General features: G+C 38.2%; 1 protein-coding gene across 4 annotated transcripts in view; it reads right to left on the reverse strand.

Annotated features, from left to right (window-relative positions):
* Nucleotides 1-22,443, reverse strand: part of SYCP1 (synaptonemal complex protein 1) — a 106,810-nt gene that overhangs the window by 58,993 nt on the left and 25,374 nt on the right. For all 4 annotated transcript variants that reach the window (XM_008264617.5, XM_089300102.1, XM_008264616.5 and 1 more), the window contains 6 exons: nucleotides 18,632-18,726; nucleotides 17,224-17,408; nucleotides 13,170-13,237; nucleotides 5,515-5,576; nucleotides 2,227-2,331; nucleotides 1,385-1,488 (listed from right to left, as the gene is read on the reverse strand). In XM_008264617.5, the coding sequence (XP_008262839.2) occupies nucleotides 1,385-1,488; nucleotides 2,227-2,331; nucleotides 5,515-5,576; nucleotides 13,170-13,237; nucleotides 17,224-17,408; nucleotides 18,632-18,726 (619 nt within the window). The remainder of the gene's footprint in view (nucleotides 1-1,384; nucleotides 1,489-2,226; nucleotides 2,332-5,514; nucleotides 5,577-13,169; nucleotides 13,238-17,223; nucleotides 17,409-18,631; nucleotides 18,727-22,443) is intronic.

Genomic DNA, 22,443 nt, shown 5'->3' on the forward strand with positions numbered 1-22,443 from the left:
AAAAAGGCCATATCAAAATATTTACTTATGAAATGATATGATATAGAATTTAATCCAAAATAATCTTAGGTAAAGGAAAGAAGGGCTGGAGATATAAGTGAAACATGATTGACCATTAGTTAACAATTCCAGAGGCTGGGCAAAAGGCTTATGCTGATTACTCACAATATTAATTCTACTTTGTACACATGTGAAATTTTTCTATAAGTTTTCAAAATGCCATACATACTATTCAATTTATTTCTTTGAATATTCCCCACACTCTCATCCCTTCATATCTTTTCACAAATTTTGAATTTCATATGATCTTCTCTCTAGTAGACTCTTAGAAAACTATTTTAAACTTCTAATAATTTGATTAAAGTAGAACATGAAATCTAAGCTATTTTTAATTAAATTATTTTCCTTAAAATAAACGAAGTTAAGTTTAACCTTTGAGCACAACATCTAAGTTGCTCTTACAAGACCTCAAATGTTCTGGATGGGATTACTGTTGTTAATGGTTATTACCCAGAACCAATTTCAAGTGAAACTAAGGGAATGAGCAGCTCTATAAGTGATTTCAGGAACACTCAGTATCTTCTCCTATTTAATAACACTGGAAATTTCATTAATGAAGAAATAATTTTTTTCAATAAGCAATGAAAGGTAGAAAAAGCAAATATACCAAAGATAATATAAATTTACACTTAAGAATAAATAATTAACAAATCCATTTATTAAATGAAATTTTGAACTTTGGTTAATGCAAGAATTTTACTCAGGGCCCTAAAAAGGAATGATGAAAGGTCACCAGAAGCAGAGAACAGGACTAAAGGGGAAGGGGAAAGGATGTTTCATAAACTGTTTACTTCTCATTTTTATCTAGTGCTGAGAAGCAGTCAAAAGGGAAAACTCATGCTCACCACTAGGACTGGATACTTAAATTTACTTCTCTGTGAGAAATAACACAATAATTATTTTCCCCCACTTTCTCTTTAAACTTACTGGGGAAATGAAATCAATTATTTTAGTTGAACAATATAAAAATGAATTTGTATATTGACATTTTAGCAACACAAACCTATGAAATTATTTAGCAAAACAACCAAAATAACTATTTACAACTATAATTGCTTATTTTTATGAGGAACTAAACATCTCCCAAAAAAGTAATACAATGATATTCTAAAGTAGTTCTCAGCTTTGTTAGATATTCCTTTATACCATAGATAATGTACTTCTCTTAGCCATGAAATTGGTAAATTATTTTGATCTTCAATTGGGAATACAATTTCAAATCCAGTTAAATAGATATTGAACAGAATTCATTAATTTATTATTTGTTACCATAAATCTTATAACTAGAATATATAAACTGTTTATAGATGAATGGAAAACATACTTCTCATTTTCAAGCTCAGTTTTCATATCGTTAACCTGTTTTAAATAATGCTGCTCGCTTGTCTCAATGGCAGTTAATTTAATTTCCAAATCATGTACTTTTTTCTGTAAAATAAATGTGCATTATAATAGAAGGCATTTTTGTAATTTTCTCATATAAAAGGTATGGTCACTCTATGTCATTAAATTAAATATTTGGCAAAAATTTTGGCAGGAATATGTTAATATTTCCAGCTTAAGTATATTTAATGCAACAATCATAATTTTCAAACAATAAGTAATGGCAACCTCAATATAAATATAAATATACTATACCACATTTTATCAATTTTATTCTATAAAATAATTAATTTCAATTAAACTTTTATATTACTAAATAGAAATGTATTAATTTGTAAAATCAGTTACTTAAAAAACTAAGATATCTTTACTATGATAAAGAGAGAGTTACAATGTAAAATTTTTATGGACTGTAAACATATTTTAAAACTAGAACATGTGCATTATAAAAAACATTAAAAACTAAGATCCTAATTTAATAAAGGTTAAATTTTAAATGTACCAATTAAGAAATATTCAAGATAATAATAAATGTAATTGTTATAAACCATAGCATTATGCATAGCCTGATACCTTAAATGCTGACTTTTTTTCCACATTACAGTGTGAAGCTTTTCCAGATGTATCTTAAAACCATTTATTAGCATATTAAATGTAAAAAGAACATATCCTTTGGAAAGGAATTTTGTGAAGAAATATTTCACAAAGCAACTAGTTATACCATAATCTTTTTAAAATCTATATTCTATTAATAAAATATTTGAAAAAACTTTATCCATAAACCTCTTTGGTCTGGAGAAGACCAGTTAGTTCTTTTTCTGCTCCTTTTAATTCTTCAGCAATCTTCTCAAACTGTTTCTTTTCATCTAAAAGCTTTTGGTTTTCAGCCTATTTAAAAATATTAACATATCATGAGAGTCAAATCACATACATATTCAAATTAATTAAACTATCCAAAAAAGAGTTGTGGAAAGAACTATTAGCTGAGGCAGGTGTTGTGGCACAGCAGATTAGCTATCCCTTGGGATACTCAAAACCCATATGAGATTGCCTGTGTGGTTCAAGTTCCACCTACTCTGTGCCAATCCAGCTTCCTGATAATGTGCTGGGAAAGGCAGCAGATGATGGCTCAAGTATTTGGGTTCCTACCACCCATATGGTATTCCTGGTTCCTGGCTTTAGCTTGGCCCAGTCCCAGCTGTTGTGGCCATTTAGAAAGTAAATCAACAGATCCAACAGATGAAAGACATCTCTCTTCTTTCTCTCCTCTCTCTCTCTCTCTGTGTGTGTGTGTGTGTGTGTGTGTGTGTGTGTTTCTCTGTCTCCTTTGTCACTCTGCGTTTCAATATTTTTTAATATTTTGAAAAATATTTTGGAGGGGCTGGCACTGTGGATCAATGGGTTAAGCAGCAGCCTGCAGTACCAGCATCCTACATGAGCACTAGTTTATGTTCTGGCTGCACCACTTCTGATCCAGCTCTCTGCTATGGCCTGGGAAAGCAGTAGAAGATGGCCCAAGTTCTTGAGCCCCTGCCATCCACGAGGCAAACCCAGATGAAACTCCTGACTTCCACCTGGCCAAGCACCAACCAATGCAGCCATTTGGGGCTGTGAACCAATGGATGAAATATATATCTCTCTGTGTGTCTCTCCTTCAGAACTCTCTGTACTCTAAGTTTCAAATAAAAACAAATCTTGAAAAATAAATAATTTCACTCTTTAAAAAAAAATTAAAAAAAAAAAAAGAACTGTGAGTTAGGGCCGGCGCTGTGGCATAGCAGGTTAAGGCCCTGGCCTGAAGCACCAGGATCCTATATGGGTGCTGGTTCTAGTCCCGGCTGCTCCTCTTCGGACCCAGCTCTCTGCTATGGCCTGGGATAGCAGTGGAAGATGGCCCAAGTTCTTGGGCCCCTGCACCCATGTGGAAGACCTGGAGGAAGCTCCTGGCCCCTGGCTTCAGATCAGCGCAGCTCCAGCCGTTGCGGCCATCTGGGGAATGAACCAGCGGATGGAAGACCTCTGTCCTTGTCTCTACCTCTCTCTGTAACTCTTTCAAATAAATAAAATAAATCTTAAAAAAAAAAAAACAAAAAACAAAAAACTATGAGCTCCTTCTTGGCTAAAATTCTTTAGAAACAGAAAATGTCATTATTTAAAAGACTAAATATAATGACAGACTATTTAATGGGCAGAGCACTGGAACAAGAAATATAAAATTTTTTAAACCAATATAGTGCTGCCCTTCTGTATTTTTTTTTCAAATATATTATCTGTTTATTTGAGAAGTAGAGTGCAGATAGAGAGAAGGTGTCAGAGAGAAAGATCTTCCATCCGGTGCTTCACTCCCCAGTCATAATGGCCAGAGCTGGACTGATCTGAAGCCAGGAGCCAGGAGCTTCTTTGGGTTTCCCATGCTCTTGCAGGGGCCTAAGCACTTGGGCCATCCTCTACTGCTTTCACAGGCCATACCAGAGCGCTGGATCAGAAGAGGTGCAGCCTTGGACTAGAACTGGTACCCTTATGGGATGCCAGTGCCACAGGCAGAGGCCCAGCCCACTGTGCCACAGCACCGGCCCCAAGAACTATAGAATTTTAATTTTAAAAATCATACAGGTCAGCAGGCCAGCGCCATGGCTCAATAGGCTAATCCTCCGCCTGCGGCACCGGTACTCCAGGTTCTAGTCCCGGTCTGGGTGCCGGATTCTGTACCGGTCGCTCCTCTTCCAGTCTAGCTCTCTGCTGTGGCCAGGAGTGCAGTGGAGATGGCCCAAGTGCTTGGGCCCTGCACCCGCATGGGAGACCAGGAGAAACACCTGGCTCCTGGCTTTGGATCAGCGTGGTGCACCGGCCACAGTGCACCAGCCGCGGCGGCCATTTGGGGGTGAACCAATGGAAAAAGGAAGACCTTTCTCTCTGTCTCTCACTGTCCACTCTGCCTGTCAAAAAAAAAAAAAAAAATCATATAGGTCAGGGCTGTGACTGTGGCATAGCGGGTAAAGTCACCACCTGCAGTGCCAGCATCCCATATGGGCGCTTGTTCGAGTCCCAGCTGCTCCACTTCCAATTCAGCTCTCTGTTATGGCCTCAAAGAGCAGTATAAGATGGCCCATGTCCTTGGGCCCCTGCACCTCCATGGGAGACCCTGAAGAAGCTCCTGGTTCCTGGCTTCAGATCAGCACAGCTCTATACACTGCAATCAACTACAATATAATGAAGCCTTATCCAATAAATTCATTAAACACGACTCTACCTGAACACAAAACATATGTATTGATTCTATATCATGCATATATTTTTTAAAGCTGCAGCTTTGTGGTCCAAAGAAATCGAAGGCACAATATCCAAAAGTACCAAATTATGATTAGCTATATAACATACATGGGAACTTCAAACAATTCATGAAAAAAAGGAATTGGAAGACAAGTTTATTTTGATGAAAAAAATTTGAAACCCATTTATAGTTTTTTCATAATATGCATTTTTCATGAACTTTGGGAAGCCCCTTAATATACTTGATCTTACATATGTGCTGTCAATACCTTGAACATGATAATCAACAGGATGTACAAAAATTGGTACAAATAAGAACATAGTTTTACTTGAAACCAAATGTTTTTCTGTTTTAGCTAAAAAAAAAACACACCTACAATGTGAGAGTCTAAGTTGGTAGATACAATATTATTTTGAAAAGTAATTTTTGTGTCACTGTGCACTTACTCCCCATGTAGGATCTCTGTCCTTAATGTGTTGTACTATGTGAATTAATGGTATAACTAGTACTCAAACAGTATTTTATACTTTGTGTTTCTGTGTGAGTGCAAACTGTTGAAATCTTCACTTACTATATACTAAATTGATCTTCTGTATATAAAGATAATTGAAAATGAATCTTGATGTGAATGGAATGGGAGAGGGAGCGGGAGATGGGATGCTTGCAGGTGGGAGGGAGGTTATGGGGGGGAAAAGCCACTATAATCCAAAAGTTGTACTTTGGAAATTTATATTTATTAAATAAAAGTTTAAAAAAGAAAAGTAATTATTGCATGTTAATAGGAAAGACAATGCACTTACCAAGATTTTTTTCAATTCTTCAATTTCTATTTCTTTGTTATTTTTTAACATATTCATCTCTTCTAAAATAAACAAAAAGAATATAAATGTGTTAAAGGGGATTTAAAAAATAGAGAAAATAAATAAGAATGCTAAAAAAATGGAAAAACAAAGAGCTAGATTAATTCAAATAGAATTCTATAAAGCACAGAAGTCCAAACTTAACTATGCAAACATAATAATATATATTAATAGCAATGTATCTATACAGCTAATTCCACAGCCAAATACAACAAAAGCTTATGAAACAAAATAAGCAATGGATCTATATAACATATATTTGGAATAGGTCAGCATGTGTCTTTTTTTTTTTTTTTTTTTTTTTGACAGGCACAGTTAGACAGTGAGAGAGAGAGAGAGACAGAGGAAAGGTCTTCCTTCCATTGGTTCTCCCCCCAAGTGGCCGCTATGGCCGGTGTACTGCGTCAATCCGAAACCAGGAGCCAGGTGCTTCCTCCTGGTCTCCCATGCTGGTGTAGGGCCCAAGGATCTGGGCCATCCTCCACTGCCTTCCTGGGCCACAGCAGAGAGCTGGACTGGAAGAGGAGCAACCAGGACAGAATCCGGCGCCCCAACCGGGACTAGAACCCGGGGTGCCAGCACCACAGATGGAGGATTAGCCTAGTGAGCCACAGCGCCGGCCCAGCATGTGTCTTTACCTTCAACTCATCAATGTCTAAACATCTGCCTTCATAATCTTCACTCCAAATTTAAAAGGAGAAGTGATCCTCTTTTCTGAAGTTAATTCTAACCATTGTATTTTGGATCTCTATATTCCCTCCTTCTCTGGGAATTTAGCTGCTATATTATCAATATACACTGGTTCTATGTAGAGGAATCTTTAATTTCTCCTACTCTATAGAAATACCCTATCCAAATATAAATCAAAAATATCTGATTGACCTTTTGCCACTTATAAGCTACCATCAGATTTCTCATTTTGTTTTGCAGACAAATTTCTGTTTGCTACCTGCACATTTCTTTTTTTTTTAACTTTTATTTAGTAAAAATAAATTTCCACAGTATAGTTTATGGATTACATTGGCTTCCCCCCCATAACTTCCCTCCCACTCGCACCCCTCCCATCTCCCGCTCCCTCTCCCATTCCATTCACATCAAGATTCATTTTCAATTATCTTTATATACAGAAGATCGATTTAGTATATATTAAGTAAAGATTTCATCAGTTTGCACCCACACAGAAACACAAAGTGTAAAACACTGCTTCAGTACTAGTTATAGCATTACTTCACATTGGACAACACATTAAGGACAGATCCCACACCAGGAGTAAGTACACTGTGACTCCTGTTGTTGACTTAACAATCTGACACTCTTGTTTATGGCGTCAGCAATCTCCCTAGGCTCTAGTCATGAGTTGCCATGGCTATGGAAGCCCTTTGAGTTTGCCAACTTCGATCTTATTCAGACAGGGTCATAGTCAAAGTGGAAGTTCTCTTCTCCCTTCAGAGAAAGGTACCTCCTTCTTTGATGGCCCTGTTCTTTCCACTGGGATCTCACTCACAGAGATCTTTCATTTAGGTCGTCATTGTTTTGTTTTTTTTTTTTGTTTGTTTTTTTTTTTTTTTTTTTGCCAGAGTGTCTTGGCTTCCCATGCCTGAAATACTCTTATGGGCTCTTCAGCCAGATCCGACTGCCTTAAGGGCTGATTCTGAGGCCAGAGTGCTGTTTAGGACATCTGCCATTCTATGAGTCTGCTGTGTATCCTGCTTCCCATGTTGGATCGTTCTCTCCCTTTTTTATTCTATCAGTTAGTATTAGCAGACACTAGTCTTGTTTGTGTGATCCCTTTGACTCTTAGACCTATCAGTGTGATCAATTGTGAACTGAAATTGATCACTTGGACTAGTGAGATGGCATTGGTACATGCAACTTTGATGAGATTGTATTGGAATCCCCCAGCACGTTTCTAACTCCACCATTTGGGGCAAGTCAGATTGAGCATGTCCCAAATTTGGGACATACCTGCACATTTCTTTCTTAACATTATGCAAAACTAATGCCTATACCTATGGTGGTAATAAAATAATGATCTCAAAGATCTCCAACAACCAGTTTGTAATGCTATTCCCTCTTCCTCATCATGAAGCTTTCTAGTATTTTATACCATTAACCACTGCTCACTTTATTCCCTTTGATTTTTAAGACCTTGCATTATTCATATTTCCTAACTGCTGTTTCTGTTATTCTTGCGATACCATTCTTTCTTGCCATTGTGAAGCGTTTTTACATTTTTTAAAAGATGAATTTATTTAATTATTTGAAAGGCAGAGTTACAGAGAGAGAGAGGGAGGGAGGAAGAGGGAAAGTCAGAGAGAGAGAGAGAGAGAGAGAGAGAGAGAGAGAGAGAGCTTTCATCTGCTGGTTCACTCCCCAAATGACTGCAATAGCCAGAGCTGAGCAGATCCAAAGTCAGAAACCAGAAGCTTCCTAAGGGTCTCCTATGTGGGTGCAGGAGCCCAAGGATTTGGGCCATCCTCCATTGCTTTTCTAGGCCATAGCAGGGAGATAGATTAGAAGAGGAGCAGCTGAGACTTGAACCGATGCCCACATGGAATGGCAGCACTGCAGGCAGCAGCTTAACCCACTATGCCACAGTGCCGCCCCTTACAGTGCTTCTTTTTAATACTTCCAATAAATTCAGTAGTATACTAATGAACTGAAAGATCTTTCCAGTCCAAATCTCTCACTTCTTCTCCTACCTTACATTTTTAACTACCCACAGAGTTCTCTAATTATGTCCAGCTATCATCTGTAATAAATTCTATTATGTTTCCTTACTGCTAAGGATTATTAATTATTAGAACCATTTACTGAAAATTTCTGTCTCTGCACATTATAAAAACTAACAATAATAATATAAATACATTATAACAATAAATAACAAAAAAGAACATTGAGGCCGGCGCTGTGGCATAGCCAGTAGGGCTGCTGCCTGCAGTGCCAGCATCCCATATGCATGCAGGTTCGAGTCACAGTTGCTCCACTTCCAGCCCAGCTCTCTGCTATGCCCTGAAGATGGCCCAAGTCCTTGGGCCCCTTCACCCTTGTGAGAGACCCGGAGGAAGCTCCTAGTTCCTGGCTTTGGATCAGCCCAGTTCCGGCTGTTGTGGCTATTTGGGGAATGAACCAGCAAATTGAACTCTCTTTTTCTCTCTCTTTCTCTCTTCCTCTCTGTAACTCTTTCAAATAAATAAATAAATCTTAAAAAAAAAAAAAAAAAAAGACACTCCTTTGCACTTGGGCTATTTGAATAGCCATCAACCTTACTTCTTCTCCCCTTCTTTTTTCCTCACTACCTGCACTTTCCACCCATCATTAAATTTATCTGCCATATAGAAGCTATAATGTCCTTTAAAAAAAAACAGATCATATTATTCCTCTGCTCAAAATTTTTCAATGGATTTCTTTCATTGTTGGAATCAAAGTCAGAATTCCTTTCCTTGGCTCTACTCCCAATACTCCTGTCACTCCTCTCTCCATATCACTTCTTAACCTCAATAACAGAAGCTTTCATTCAGTCAGCTGAATGAACCAAGCTCCCTCACACCTCAGAGAATTTCTACATGCTTTTCCTTTTGACTGAAAAGTTCTCTATAACCCATTGCTTTACCTAACACTTTAAATCTCATTTACTTTTTAAGTCTCAGCTAAAAGCCACTCTGATCACCAAAACTACGTTAGACCCTATTATTTTCTTACATGTCATTATTTTTATTCCCTTCATGGCATTTATCCCAAATTGTAACTAAATATTTCTATGTTTTATCTCCCTCTACAAGAAAAGACCATGTCTGTTATGTTTCTTCATTATATGTCCAAGGCTAAATGAAAAATAAATAACTAAGTCTTAGCTCAATAGTTGTTAGATTACATACTTAGTAACCAAAGTGGAAGCAGTAGAACAGATGGAGAATCTGTTACCAGACTGAAAGAAAAGATGTCTGCAGATATGAAAAATGACCACAATATGACCTGTTTAGAGCAGTATTAAACTGAGTTGAGGATAAGAGACACAAGAAGCAGCAAAGCAAAAAAAAATAAATAAAAATAAATACCATGACAAAAAATTATTCTAAATAGCTTTAAGAGTTCTTAGATGTTTTTAAAGATTTATTTATTTATTTGAAAGGTAAAGTTACAGAGAGGCAAAGGCAGAGGCTGAGAAAGATAACTTGTATTAGCTGATTCGCTCCTCAAATGGCCACAACAACCAGAGCTGGGCTGAACTGAAGCCACGAGTCAGGAGTCAGGAGCTTCTTCTGGGTATCTGGGTATCTGGGTATCCCACATGGGTGCAGGCCCCCAAGGGCTTGAGCCATCCTCCACTGCTTTCCCAGGCACATTAACAGGGAGCTGGATCAGAAGTGGAGCAGCGGGGACTCTGTCAGCGCCCATATGGGAAGTGGCACTGCAGGTGGTGGCTTCACCTGCTATGCCACAGCGCCATCCCCACAGATAGCTTTAACTTACTTGGTATGCACTGTCCTCACTCCAAACGAGCAATGAAAAGACAGCTAGTATCTAAGCAGTTTTAACTTGGGCAATAAGGTGGTTCTTAAATTTTAAACACTGAATAATCAGATTTGTATTTTTAAAGAAGCATTCACACAGAGATGCAAAGAATGAGCAGGAGGTGAACAAACTGGAAACAAGGGGCCAATGATGGCCATAGCAGGTAAAGATACCAGCTGTGGTGCTGGCATCCCATATGGGTGCCAGTTTGAATCTCAGCTGCTCCACTTCCAATCCAGCTTACTGCTATGGCTGGGAATGCAGTAGAAAACTGCTCAAGTGCTTGGGCCCCTGCACCCACGTGGGAGACCTGGAAGAAGCTCCTGGCTCCTGATCGGCACAGCTCCAGCCATTGCAGCCAACTGGGAAGTGAACCAGTGAATGGAGCACCTCTCTCTCTCTCTCTCTTTCTCTCTCCCCCCCTTTTCTTCTTTCTGTGTAACTCTTCAAATAAATAAATAAATCTTTAAAAAAAATTGCTCCTTCCATAAAGCCTTTCCCAACTCTGCAGTCCACATTGACTTATTCAAGTTCCTCTTGGTACTAGCATTAACATCTCTCTGTTAATAAATCTATTTGCACAAACATAAATACATATAAAATACAAATACATTATTTATATATGAAGGCACTTAGAAACTGTGAAAATTTAATTAAAAGACGACTTTATTTTGGTACAAAAAAATGTTGAAACACAACTATACAAGAAACCTTCAATACTGTGGGGCCAGCGCTGTGGCACAGTACACCTGCAGTGCCAGCATCCCATATGGGTGCCAGTTAGTGTTCCAGCAGCTCCTCTTCTGATCCAGCTCTCTGCTATGGGCCTGGAAAGCCATGGAAGATGGTCCAAGTACTTGGGCCCCTGCACGCACATGGGAGACCCAGAAGAAACTTCTGGCTCCTGGTTTCAGATCAGGCTCAGCTCCAGCCATTGTGGCCATTTGGAGAGTAAACAAGCAGATGGAGGACCTTTTTCTCTGTCTCTCGCACTCTCTCTCTGTAACTCTGCCTTTCAAATAAATAAATAAAATATTTTTTAAAAAAATGCATCTGACAGCTGCAACAGCCAGAACTGGGCCAGGCCAAAGACAGGAGCCTTATATGGGTCTCTCACATAGGTGGCAGGGGCCCAAACACTTGAGCTATCTTCTGCTTTTCGCAGGCCATCAACAGGGTGCTGGATTGGAAGTGGAACACTCAGGACACAAACTAGTGCCCCTGTGGGCCAGCATTGCCCATATGGGCCCATAAGCCAGCATTGCAGGTTGTGGATTTACCCACTACAGGACAATGCTGGTACCTAAATTTATCTTTTAATTCCATTTCCCATGAACTCTTTAAAGTATCCTCACATTTATATAACTTTATCAATATATGTGAGGATATGATTCATTATAAATAAAACATAAAAAATAAATAGAAATTCTAATGTGTTCTTCCCATATGCTAGTGGAATTCTTACTCCCTTATTTTGGATATCACTGCTCTATTAACCTTTTGCCCATATAAGAGATTTTTCATGAGCATGGTATTTCACTACTTGTGTATGTTCCCAAAACATGCAATGTCTATGAAAACACTAAAAATCACAGACGCTACTGTTTCAGTTATAGGATTCCTATTCAAACTTCTCATAATGTACGCTCCAAGAAAAATCATACTGTACAACTGAATTTTTTATATGGTAAACAACCGCCATTTCATTTCAATAGTAGACTGAATTGTTACAAGGAAATACTCATTTAAAGGTATGTTAAATGATCAAAATTATGTTTTAGTCTACAACATTCTATTAAATAATTCTAAACAAAGTAGATACACACAGTGATTTGAAATACAAGTTTATGCTCTGAAGGAAGATTTAAATATTGGATGAGGAATGTACTTACAACCATTCTTATAAAATAAAAATAAAATTATTTGAATATTACAATTTTGGATGACCAAGGGTTAATGAATAGCGGAAAACTAAACATTGCAAAAGGAAAAGCATAAATACGGTTCAAAAGTTCAACAAAATAGCCTAAACTACTTATGAAATCTTAAACAAACATTTAAGATATTAGGCAGAATTAGTTAAAAATATTAAACTATTGTGTATTCAAAGCTAATAAGCTTACAGAAAGCTACAGTGTCATTCTAGAAAAATATCTGCCAGTCCTTGAATTATTTTTTAATGTTTACAAATTAAAAAGAATTCTTTTCACTGAAATTGGAAAAGAAAATATTTTGTATCTTTCTAATTCTCCATATTTGTAGATAGGAAAATTTATAAATATGAAGCATAGGTTATTAGTAAATAGCTGTAACAGAATTTGTCCCTCTTTTGATCACAAAAGTTGTTAAATATTAACAATACCATGTGATAAAACAAGATCACATTTTGTAATAAATAGTATATAATTCAACATAACTAAGCAATGACATTTTAAATTTTAATTAAAACAGAACAGATAATTACTAAAGTTCCTGTATCCTAAAATAAACAAAATATAAACATTTCTTAAATTCTTTTCACTTCTAGATATCTATGAGCTGCTTAGTGAAACTGAATATTCTTTTTTTTTTTTTTTTTTGACAGGCAGAGTGGACAGTGAGAGAGAGAGACAGAGAGAAAGGTCTTCCTTTGCCGTTGGTTCACCCTCCAATGGCCGCCACAGCCAGCGCGCTGCGATGGCACATTGCGCTGATCCGAAGCCAGGAGCCAGGTGTTTCTCCTAGTCTCCCATGCTGGTGCAGGGCCCAAGGACTTGGGCCATCCTCCACTGCACTCCCGGGCCATAGCAGAGAGCTGGCCTGGAAGAGGGGCAACCGGGACAGAATCCGGCGCCCCGACCGGGACTAGAACCCGGTGTGCCGGCACCGCAAGGCAGAGGATTAGCCTATTGAGCCACGGCGCCGGCCTGAATATTCTTTAAGGTTTAAATTTTCTGTTTTCAAAAAATATCAAATAAAAATTATCAAAAAATCACTATTAGCAAATGTCAGAGGAAAAACTATTTTTTATTCTGAAACAGTGTTTATATCTTTATAAGTAGCTAAAATTATCTAAGTACATGTTACTCTCTAAAACTTACCAAGGTCCCTTGATTTCTTCTGAAGCTCCATGTTAACTATTTTCAACTGGTCTTCATTTTTTTCCAGCCTTATAAAATACATAATTTTACAACTTAAAATATGCCTTTATTCAGAATTCATCTATTAAGTAGAACTGCTGCAAATTAGCAACTGATACACCTTAGCACAGACTTACCCAATTATTAAACATTTATTTAATACCTACTCTGTGCTGTAGTGTAACATTTTTAAGTAAAATGTTACAATAATAAAAATATATATTAATTACATCTACATAAAACCTTACAGCTTATAGTTACAATGTGTCTCTTTGTTTTTGTTTTTAAGATTTATATATTTGTTTATTTGAAAAGCAGAGTTAAAGAGAGAGAAGAGACAGAGAGCTTCATTCTCTGGTTCACGCCTCAAGTGGCCGCAACAACCACAGGCCAACACCAGGAACCTGGAATTCCATCTGGGTCTCCAACATGAGTATCAGGAGCCATCGTACACTGATCTCCCATGCCATTAGCAGGGAGCTGGATCAGAAGTAGAGCAGCTGGGACTTGAACCAGAGCTCAAATAGGATATTGGCATCACAGGCCATTTCATAACCCACTGTGCCAGAAAACGCACCCCTGTCTCCTAGTTATTGATAATGAAATTAATGCATACTAGAACTGTGAGAGAGATTATAACTATTATTATCCTGAATTCTGCCTTAATTTCTCTGTTTCCTCAATCTATAAAACAGAGCTAAGGGGACATACGAACCTTTGCGAACTTACAATTTGAAAATTGCCTGGGTAGGTCAATCAACAATATATATAAAATTAGGGTCTAGAACTGTGGCACAGCAGGTAAAGCTGCCGCCTGCAGTGCCAAAATTCCACATGGCTGCCCGTTACAGACATAGCTGCCCCACTTCCAATCCAGCTCTCTGCTATGGCCTAGGAAAGCAAATATGACCCAAGTGCTTGAGACCCTGCACCCATGCAGGAGACCCAGAAGATTCAAATGGCCGTTGTGGCCATTTGGGGAGTTAACCAGTAATTGGAAAATCGCTCTCTCTGTCTCTGCCTCAAACTCTGACTTTCAAATAAATAAATAAATAAATGACAAAGCAGGCTGCTCCTACCTAAGAAGGAAACATACACATGGTTTTAAACACACACACACACACACACACAATATATAAAATTAAGGGAGCTAGAAAACCTAGCTTTTCTTTCCTCACCACGTACAAGCAGAAAAGAAGAACTAACTGCTACACTCATGACTTTAAAGAGAATCTTGTTCTCCTTTATCCTATCAAACTTAAATAATTCTAATGCTAATGTGACAAAAACCTAGGTCTCAGTGCTGTGCATTGAGATTTAATGCTATAACGAGTACTCAAATAATATATTTCACTTTGTGTTTCTATGGGGGTGCAAACTGTTGAAATCTTTACTTAATGCATACTAAACTGATCCTCTGTAAAAAAAAAAAAAAAAAAGAAAAGAAAAGAAAAGAAAAGAAAAGAAACTATCAACTCCCAACTTGACTCTCACTGAGATTAAACATGACAATAGGTCTGATCTGATTTCATCATCATTAAAAAAAAAATCATCTATTATTTTTCACTTTATGTTTCTGTGTGGGAGCAAACTGTTGAAATCCTTGCTTAATGTATACTGAGCTGATCTTCTGTATATTAAGATAATCGAGAATGAATCTTGATGTGAATGGAAGGGGAGAGGGAGTGGGAGAGGGGAGGGTTGTGGGTGGGAGGGACGGTATGGGGGGGAAGCCATAGTAATCCATTATTCGTACTTTGGAAACGTATATTCATTAAATAAAAGTTTAAAAAAAAAAACAAAAATGTATATCTGAGAAAATAATTTTAAATGGTTTTCATAATTACTTGGAAATAAATCTGAATTTACGTATAGTAAATACCCACTAAAAATAAAAAAAAAAAAACACAGCTTTATATGAATATATCCTTAATATAAAGTAGTGAAAAACAGAACAAGTCTTTTTTTTTTTTTTTTTTGACAGGCAGAGTTAGACAGTGAGAGAGAGAGAGACAGAAAGGTCACCCCTCAAATGGCCACTACAGCCGGCATGCTGAGCTGATCTGAAGCCAGGAGCCAGGTGCTTCCTCCTGGTCTCCCATGCAGGTACAGGGGCCCAAGCACTTGGACCATCCTCCACTGCCCTCCCGGGCCACAGCAGAGAGCTGGATTGGGAGAAGAGCAACCGGGACTAGAACCCAGAGCCCATATGGGATGCCAGCGCCACAGGCGGAGGATTAACCAAGTGAGCCACGGAGCTGGCCCCCAGAACAAGTCTTTAATAAAACATTTAGGCAAGCTGCTATTAAGATGAAATGCAAATGAACTGTTAAACATAAGAGTGGGAATAAGAGAGGGAAGAGATGTACAATTTGGGACATGCTCAAGCTGACTTGCCCCAAATGGTAGAGTTAGAAACATACCAGGGGACTCCAATTTAATCCTATCAAGGTGGCATGTACCAATGCCATCTCACTAGTCCAAGTGATCAATTTCAGTTCACAATTGATCATAATGAAAGTTCTAAGAGTCAAAGGGAGCACATAAACAAGTCTAGTACCTGCTAATACTAACAGATAGAATACATAAAGGGGAGAGTGATCCAACATGGGAAGCGAGATACTCAGCAGACTCATAGAATGGCGGATGTCCTAAACAGCACTCTGGCCTCAGAATCAGCCCTAAAGCATTCCAATCTGGCTGAAAAGCCCATGAGAGTATTTCAGGCATGGAAAGCCAAGACACTCTGGCAAAAAAAAAAAAAAAAAAAACTAAATGAAAGATCTCTGTGAGTGAGATCCCAGTGGAAAGAACAGGGCCATCAAAGAAGGAGGTACCTTTCTCTGAAGGGAGGAGAGAACCTCCACTTTGACTATGACCTTGTCTGAACAAGATAAGAGTCAGAGAACTCAAGGGGCTTCCATAGCCTTGGAAACTCATGACTGGTGCATAGGGAGATTACTGATGCCATAAACAGGAGTGTCAATTTGTAAAGTCAACAACAGGAGTCACTGTGCACTTACTCCTCATGTAGGATCTCTGTCCTTAATGTGCTGTACATTGAGACTTAATGCTATAATGAGTACTCAAACAGTATATTTCACTTTGTGTTTCTATGGGGGTACAAACTGTTGAAAGCTTTACTTAATGTATACTAAACTGATATTCTGTAAAAAAAAAAAAAAAAAAAAAAAGAAGAAGAAGAAGAAGAAGAAGAAATTATCAATTCTCAACTTGACTCTCACTGGGATTAAACATGACAATAGGTCTTATCTGATTTCATCATCATTTAAAAAATCATCTATTATTTTTCACTTTGTTTCTGTGTGATAGCAAACTGTTGAAATCTTTACTTAATGTATGCTAAACTGATCTTCTGTATATAAAGAGAATCGAAAATGAATCCTCATGTGAATGGAAGGGGAAAGGGAGTGGGAAAGGGGAGGGTTGCGGGTGGGAGGGACGTTATGGGGGGGAAGCCATTGTAATCCATAAGCCGTACTTTGGAAATTTATATTCATTAAATAAAAGTTAAAAAAAAAGAAAAAAAATGAAATGCAAATGAATAGTTTTTTGTATAGTTAATATTCATTAATCTATTCATTTAGTAAACATAGAGTAGTACCTACTCTATAACAAAAGATGTCTACAGACACCAGTAAATCAGAAAAAAAAAAGTTACAGACAAACTTGGAAGTTATTTCTAAGAAGATAATAATCAACAATTTTATTAATTACATAAAATCATTGAATCAGCATTGATGAGTTTATTTAGCTTGACTCTGACAAAACATGCAGCGGAACTATCATAGCAAGTATCTACTTTTAAATCTTTTCCTAGAATGCTCACCTACAAACTTTTAAAATGTTTTCCCCACTGTACTCATTAAAAAAAGAACTTGATTATAGTTGCTCCAGGAAGTACTTATTTGTTAACAATTAATAGAAAATGGTACTGAATATTGAAGTAAATTACTTTTAATCATTTATTTTATTAAAAATTAAAAAAATTTACCTTTGCTGTTCTGTATTCAGTAATTCTTTCAAGTTACAGATAGTAGTTTTAAGTTCAGTAACAACAAATGAGTGGGCAGTTTTAGTGTTATTAAATTCTTCCATTTGGGCTTCTTTTTCTCCAGTGAGTTGATATATTGTTTTTGTTGCTACCTGTAAATCTTCCTCTAAGGCTTTCTGAGCACTCTAAATGAAATACAAAAGAAAAGCAATGATCTAAAGGCCTTAAGAAAAAATAGTTAATACTTTTCTATAAATGTGCTGCCCCTCTTCCATTACACATCTACCCATCATCCACCCTCCTCTCTCTAGAATGTCCACGTACCATTCTTATTTCTATTCATCATTCTCTAAATTCCACCTACAGTTCTAACTCCTCCATAAAGTCTTCATAGTCAAACCAGCCCATAATGTTCTTTCAATTCTTAAAAATATAACAATTTATTGCCTGAATCACTCTGTTGCTACCTAGTATTTGCTCATATTTTATATATACTTTTGATGTTCTTATCCAATGTCACTAATTAAACTATAAGCATTTTGTAGACAGAAATTGTGTCTTCTCTTCTTGAAGTCCTGGGTCCTTATTTATATAATTAGTATATAACACATATTTGTGGATTGATTTATAGTGTGAGGCTTATTATACACCGATTAGTGTTTTTTTAAGATTTTATTTATTTATTTGACAGATAGAGGTACAGACATTGAGAGAGAGAGGCAGAGAGAAAGGTCTTCTTTCCATTGGTTCACTCCCCAAATGGCCACAACAGCCAGAGCTACACCGATCCGAAGCCAGGAATCAGGTGGTTCCTCCTGGTCTCCCATGCAGGTGCAGGGGCTCAAGGACTTGGGCCATCCTCCACCGCTTTCCCAGGCCACAGCAGAGAGCTGGACTGGAAGAGGAGCAACCAGGACTAGAACCAGCACCCATATGGGATGCCAGCACCACAGGCAGAGAATCAACCTAGTGCACCACGGTGCCAGCTCAAACAATTAGCTTTTAAATCATACCATACTGGGGCTGGCACCGTGGCATAGCAGGTAAAGCTGCCACCTGCAGTGCCAGCATCCCATATGGGTGCCAGTTCCAGTCCTGGCTGCTCCACCTCCAATCCAGCTCTCTGCTGTAGCCTGGGAAAGCAACAGAAGATGCCCCAAGTCCTTGGGTCCCTGCATCCGCATGGGAAGACCCAGAGGAAACTCCTGGCTCCTGGCTACGGATCGGCACAGCTCCAGCCAATGTGGTCAATTGGGGAGTGAACCAGCAGATGGAAGACCTCTCTCTCTCTCTCTCTTTCTTCTTCTTCTTCTTCTTCTTCTTCTTCTTCTTCTTCTTCTTTCTCTGTGTAACTCTTATTTTCAAATAAAGTAAATAAATCTTTAAAAAATAAATAAATAAATCATACCATACTTCTTTGCAAAGACATTTTAATGTCTTCTAGTTCTGATGTCAAATGATCCTGCTTCTCATTTAATTCTTTTAAGTTTTCATTCTGTAATCCTAAAAAAGAAAGTTATATAGGTAAGTAGTATTTAACAAAAAAACATACCAAGAAAATTAGTTGTTATTTGTAACAATGACTATTTTTCTCTATTAAATAACAGTCCAAATGGAGGGAAATGATGCTAATATAAATATGCTAATATTGGTCAGCATGATTTTTTTTAAGATTTATTTTATTTTATTTGAAAGACAGAGCTACAGAGAGGTAGCTTCCATCTGCTGATTCACTCCCCCGATGACTGCAATGGCCAAAGCCAGGAGCCAGGAGCTTCTTCAGGGTCTCCCACACGGGTGTGAGGGACCAAGGAATTAAGCCACCTTCTACTGCTATCCCAGGCCACAGCAGAGAGCTGGATCGGAAGAGGAGCAGCCAGGACTAGAACTGGCACCCATATGGGATGGCAGCACTGCAGGCCAGGGCATTAACCTGCTGCGCCACAGCGCCGGCCCTGTTAAGCATGATCTTAAAATGATTCTTTAAGACTATTATCTCCCGTGGCTCCTGGCTCCTGGCTTCAGATCTACCCAGCTCCAGTTGTTGCAGCCATTTGGGGAGTGAACCAGTGGATGGAAGACCGACCTTTCTCTCTCTCTCTCTCTCTCTCTGCTCCTGCCTCTCTGTAACTCTGCCTTTCAAATAAATAAATCTTTTTTTAAAAAAAAGCAACTAATAGGTAAAAGAGATATTGAAGTAAACAGATAACAGATGTTAAATATCAATCATTAATATATTCAAAACAAGATGAAAAATATGATTTTTAAAATAAAAGATTTTGGAATGGGCATTTGACCTGGTGGTTAAGACACCAGTTCCTGCATCCCACATCAGAGTACTTGGGATTGATTCCCAGCTGCTGACTCCAACTTCCTGCTAATGTGGACCCTGGGAAGTAATAGCAATGGGCTCGAGTAACTGTGTTCCTACTACCCACATGGGAGATTTCAATTGAGTTTTTGGTTTCCCCAGCCATTGTGGACATTTAGAGAACTAGCAAAAGAGGTTTTCTCTTTCTCTCTCTCTCTCTCTCGCATTCTCTCCCGCTCTCTCTGCTTAACTCAATTTTTAAAAATTTAAGTAAAAATGCCAAGTTTCAAGTTTATTTCATAAATAAATAAATGAAAGAGAATTTAACCAAGGAAATGGATCTTAAAACATCAAGTCAAATGGGGCTAGCATTGTAGCATACTGGGTAAAGCCGCCACCAGCAACGTCAGCATTCCATATGGGCACCAGTGTGAGACCTAGCTCCTCCACTTCCAGTCAAGCTCCCTGCTAATGCATCTGGGAAAGCATGAGAAGATGGCCCAAGTGTTTGGGCCCCTGCACCAACAAGGAAAACCCAGGAGAAGTTCTTGGCTCCTGGCTTTGGCCTGGCACAGCCCACCTGTTGCGGCCATTCGGGGAGTGAACCTCTCTCTCTATAACTCTGCCATTCAAATAAACAAAATAAATCTTTTTTAAAATTACAAGTGGAAATTTTAGAAGAGAAAAATATATGATTAATCCAAAATTAAGAATTCAGTAGATGGATTTAAAGCAAAATAGACAGTCGAGGCAGGATTAAGTTACAGATCAACAGAAAGTATCCAAATAAAATAAAGAAAAACCAAAAGAAAAAATGGAAGGTACATTGTATGGAAACAATGAAAAGTAATCTAAATGAACAGATTTCAGTGGCTATGAGTCTACAAAATCATATAGAATTATAGTCCTTTATAACCAATACAGTGTTTCCAGCTTATAATTTAAGGTTAAGTATCCATTCATCCAAATGACTCTTATTATATGCAAAGCAAAATGCTAGGTCACTAGAATTACAAAAAGATAGTTAATGAGACATCATCCATCCCTTCAAGACACTCACAGTCACAGAAGACAAAAGGGTAATGCCTAAACCATTATTAAGAATCAGAAAGACTTCACTAGGATTTAGCCAACAGATTTGGAGTTGAGATTTGAGACTTATTTTGGATAGAAGTCATGGGGTAAGAAAGGAAGAACATAAAATGAAGAGAAACAAACAATTTCAATATATTTGGAATATAGCCTATGATAATGACAATAAGGTAAAATTAGCTAGCACAGGTTAGCAAGAAATAGATAATTATTTGCCATTTGAAGAACAGAGAGTGTTTTAAAGAATAGGAAAACAAATACCACAAGATTCCTATGATGTTATGGAAGATGTATGATATTTCACAAAGTACACTATGACTTTCAAGTATCCTGCCACTTGAACAAGTTTGCAAAATAATAACATAGTCTAAACATGACATGACATTTAAGGTCCTGCATAAATGAATCTAAACATTCTTTATAGTTGTCGCTCCCCCTCTTCGTGGAGGAACGACACAGGACCCTGCGCTGTTCTTTTGTCTGCTCGGCCCTCCCCAGGTTTGCTGCTGGTTCTTCCCGGGTTGGCTACCGACCCTTCCACCTCCGTGGAAGGGCGGTTCCCCCGCCACATTCCCCACTTCCACGGGGGAGCGGCACACCGCCGGCCGGCTCTCTCGGGGGCTGCACAGGTGTTCCTCTTAGATGTTCCCCTTAGATGTTCCTGGTGCATGTTGTCTCTCTCCTCCTTTATAGTCCTCTTCCGCCAATCCCAACTCAGCTGCCCACACGCCGAGTACGCTGCTCTCCTCCAATCAGGAGCAGGTCCTACAGTTTATTGGTTGAACTGGAGGCAGCTGCGTAGAAGCTGTTTTCTCCTCTCCCAGCGCCATATTGTGGGAGAGCAGATGCATAGAATAAGTCTTAATTCCAGTAACTTAGTCTAGTCCGAGTTGCTCCCCACAATAGTCTCATCTATCTGCTTGAGTTATCAAAAATATGGGGTCACACCAGTCAGTTTATCAATTAAAATTATACCTTGTCACATTTCCTTGTCTTGCACAAGACATTTCTTCTGTCTATACTGTCTCCTCTAACTCACTGTCTAGTGGATTTTTTAAATTTATTTATTTATTTAAAGGCAGAATTACAGAGACAGACGAAAAGACAAAATGAGACATTTTGGTTCATTCCCCAAATGGCCACAACAGCCAGGGTTGGGGCAGGCTGAACCTAGAAACCAGAAACTTCATCCAGGTCTCCATGTAGGGCAGGTAACCAAGCAATTTGGCCATCTGCTTCTCTCCCAGGTGCATTAGCATGGAGCCATATCAGAAGTAAAGCAGCAGAGACTTGAACTATGGGGTGCTGGACATTGCAGGTGTCAGCTTAACCCACTGCACCACAAAACTTGTCCATCTAGTAAACTCTGAACCACCAACAGTTTTTCCTAAATGTACTTTGTGAAATATCATACATCTTCCATAGCATCATAGGAATCTTGTGGCATTTGTTTTCCTATTCTTTAAAACACTCTCTCTTCTTCAAATGGCAAATAATTATCTTGCTCCAGGAAGAATCAGTTAACTCCTCCCTTGGAATACTCAGTGTTCATATGCACCAGGCAATATTCCAGCCTCATAGAATACCTCAGGAAAGATAAAAGACTTAAATATCTATCTTTATAGAGTGTGATGTTCAAAATTTACTTTGAAGAAAGTAGGAGTATGGAAAAGGAGAAAAAAAGGAGTACAGGTACTTGGAAAAAGCTCCTTAAGTGATTCTATTATGCCCTCCTCCAATTGACCCAACTCAAACTGAGAATTTACAGCATTAGAAAGCATTATAATACATTTTAAATAAAAGCTAAAATTTAGGTT

This window comes from Oryctolagus cuniculus, chromosome 7 (assembly GCF_051225735.1).
Source record: "Oryctolagus cuniculus isolate XC-2025 breed Fujian yellow rabbit chromosome 7, ASM5122573v1, whole genome shotgun sequence".
In the NCBI taxonomy this organism is placed as follows: Eukaryota; Metazoa; Chordata; class Mammalia; order Lagomorpha; family Leporidae; genus Oryctolagus; species Oryctolagus cuniculus.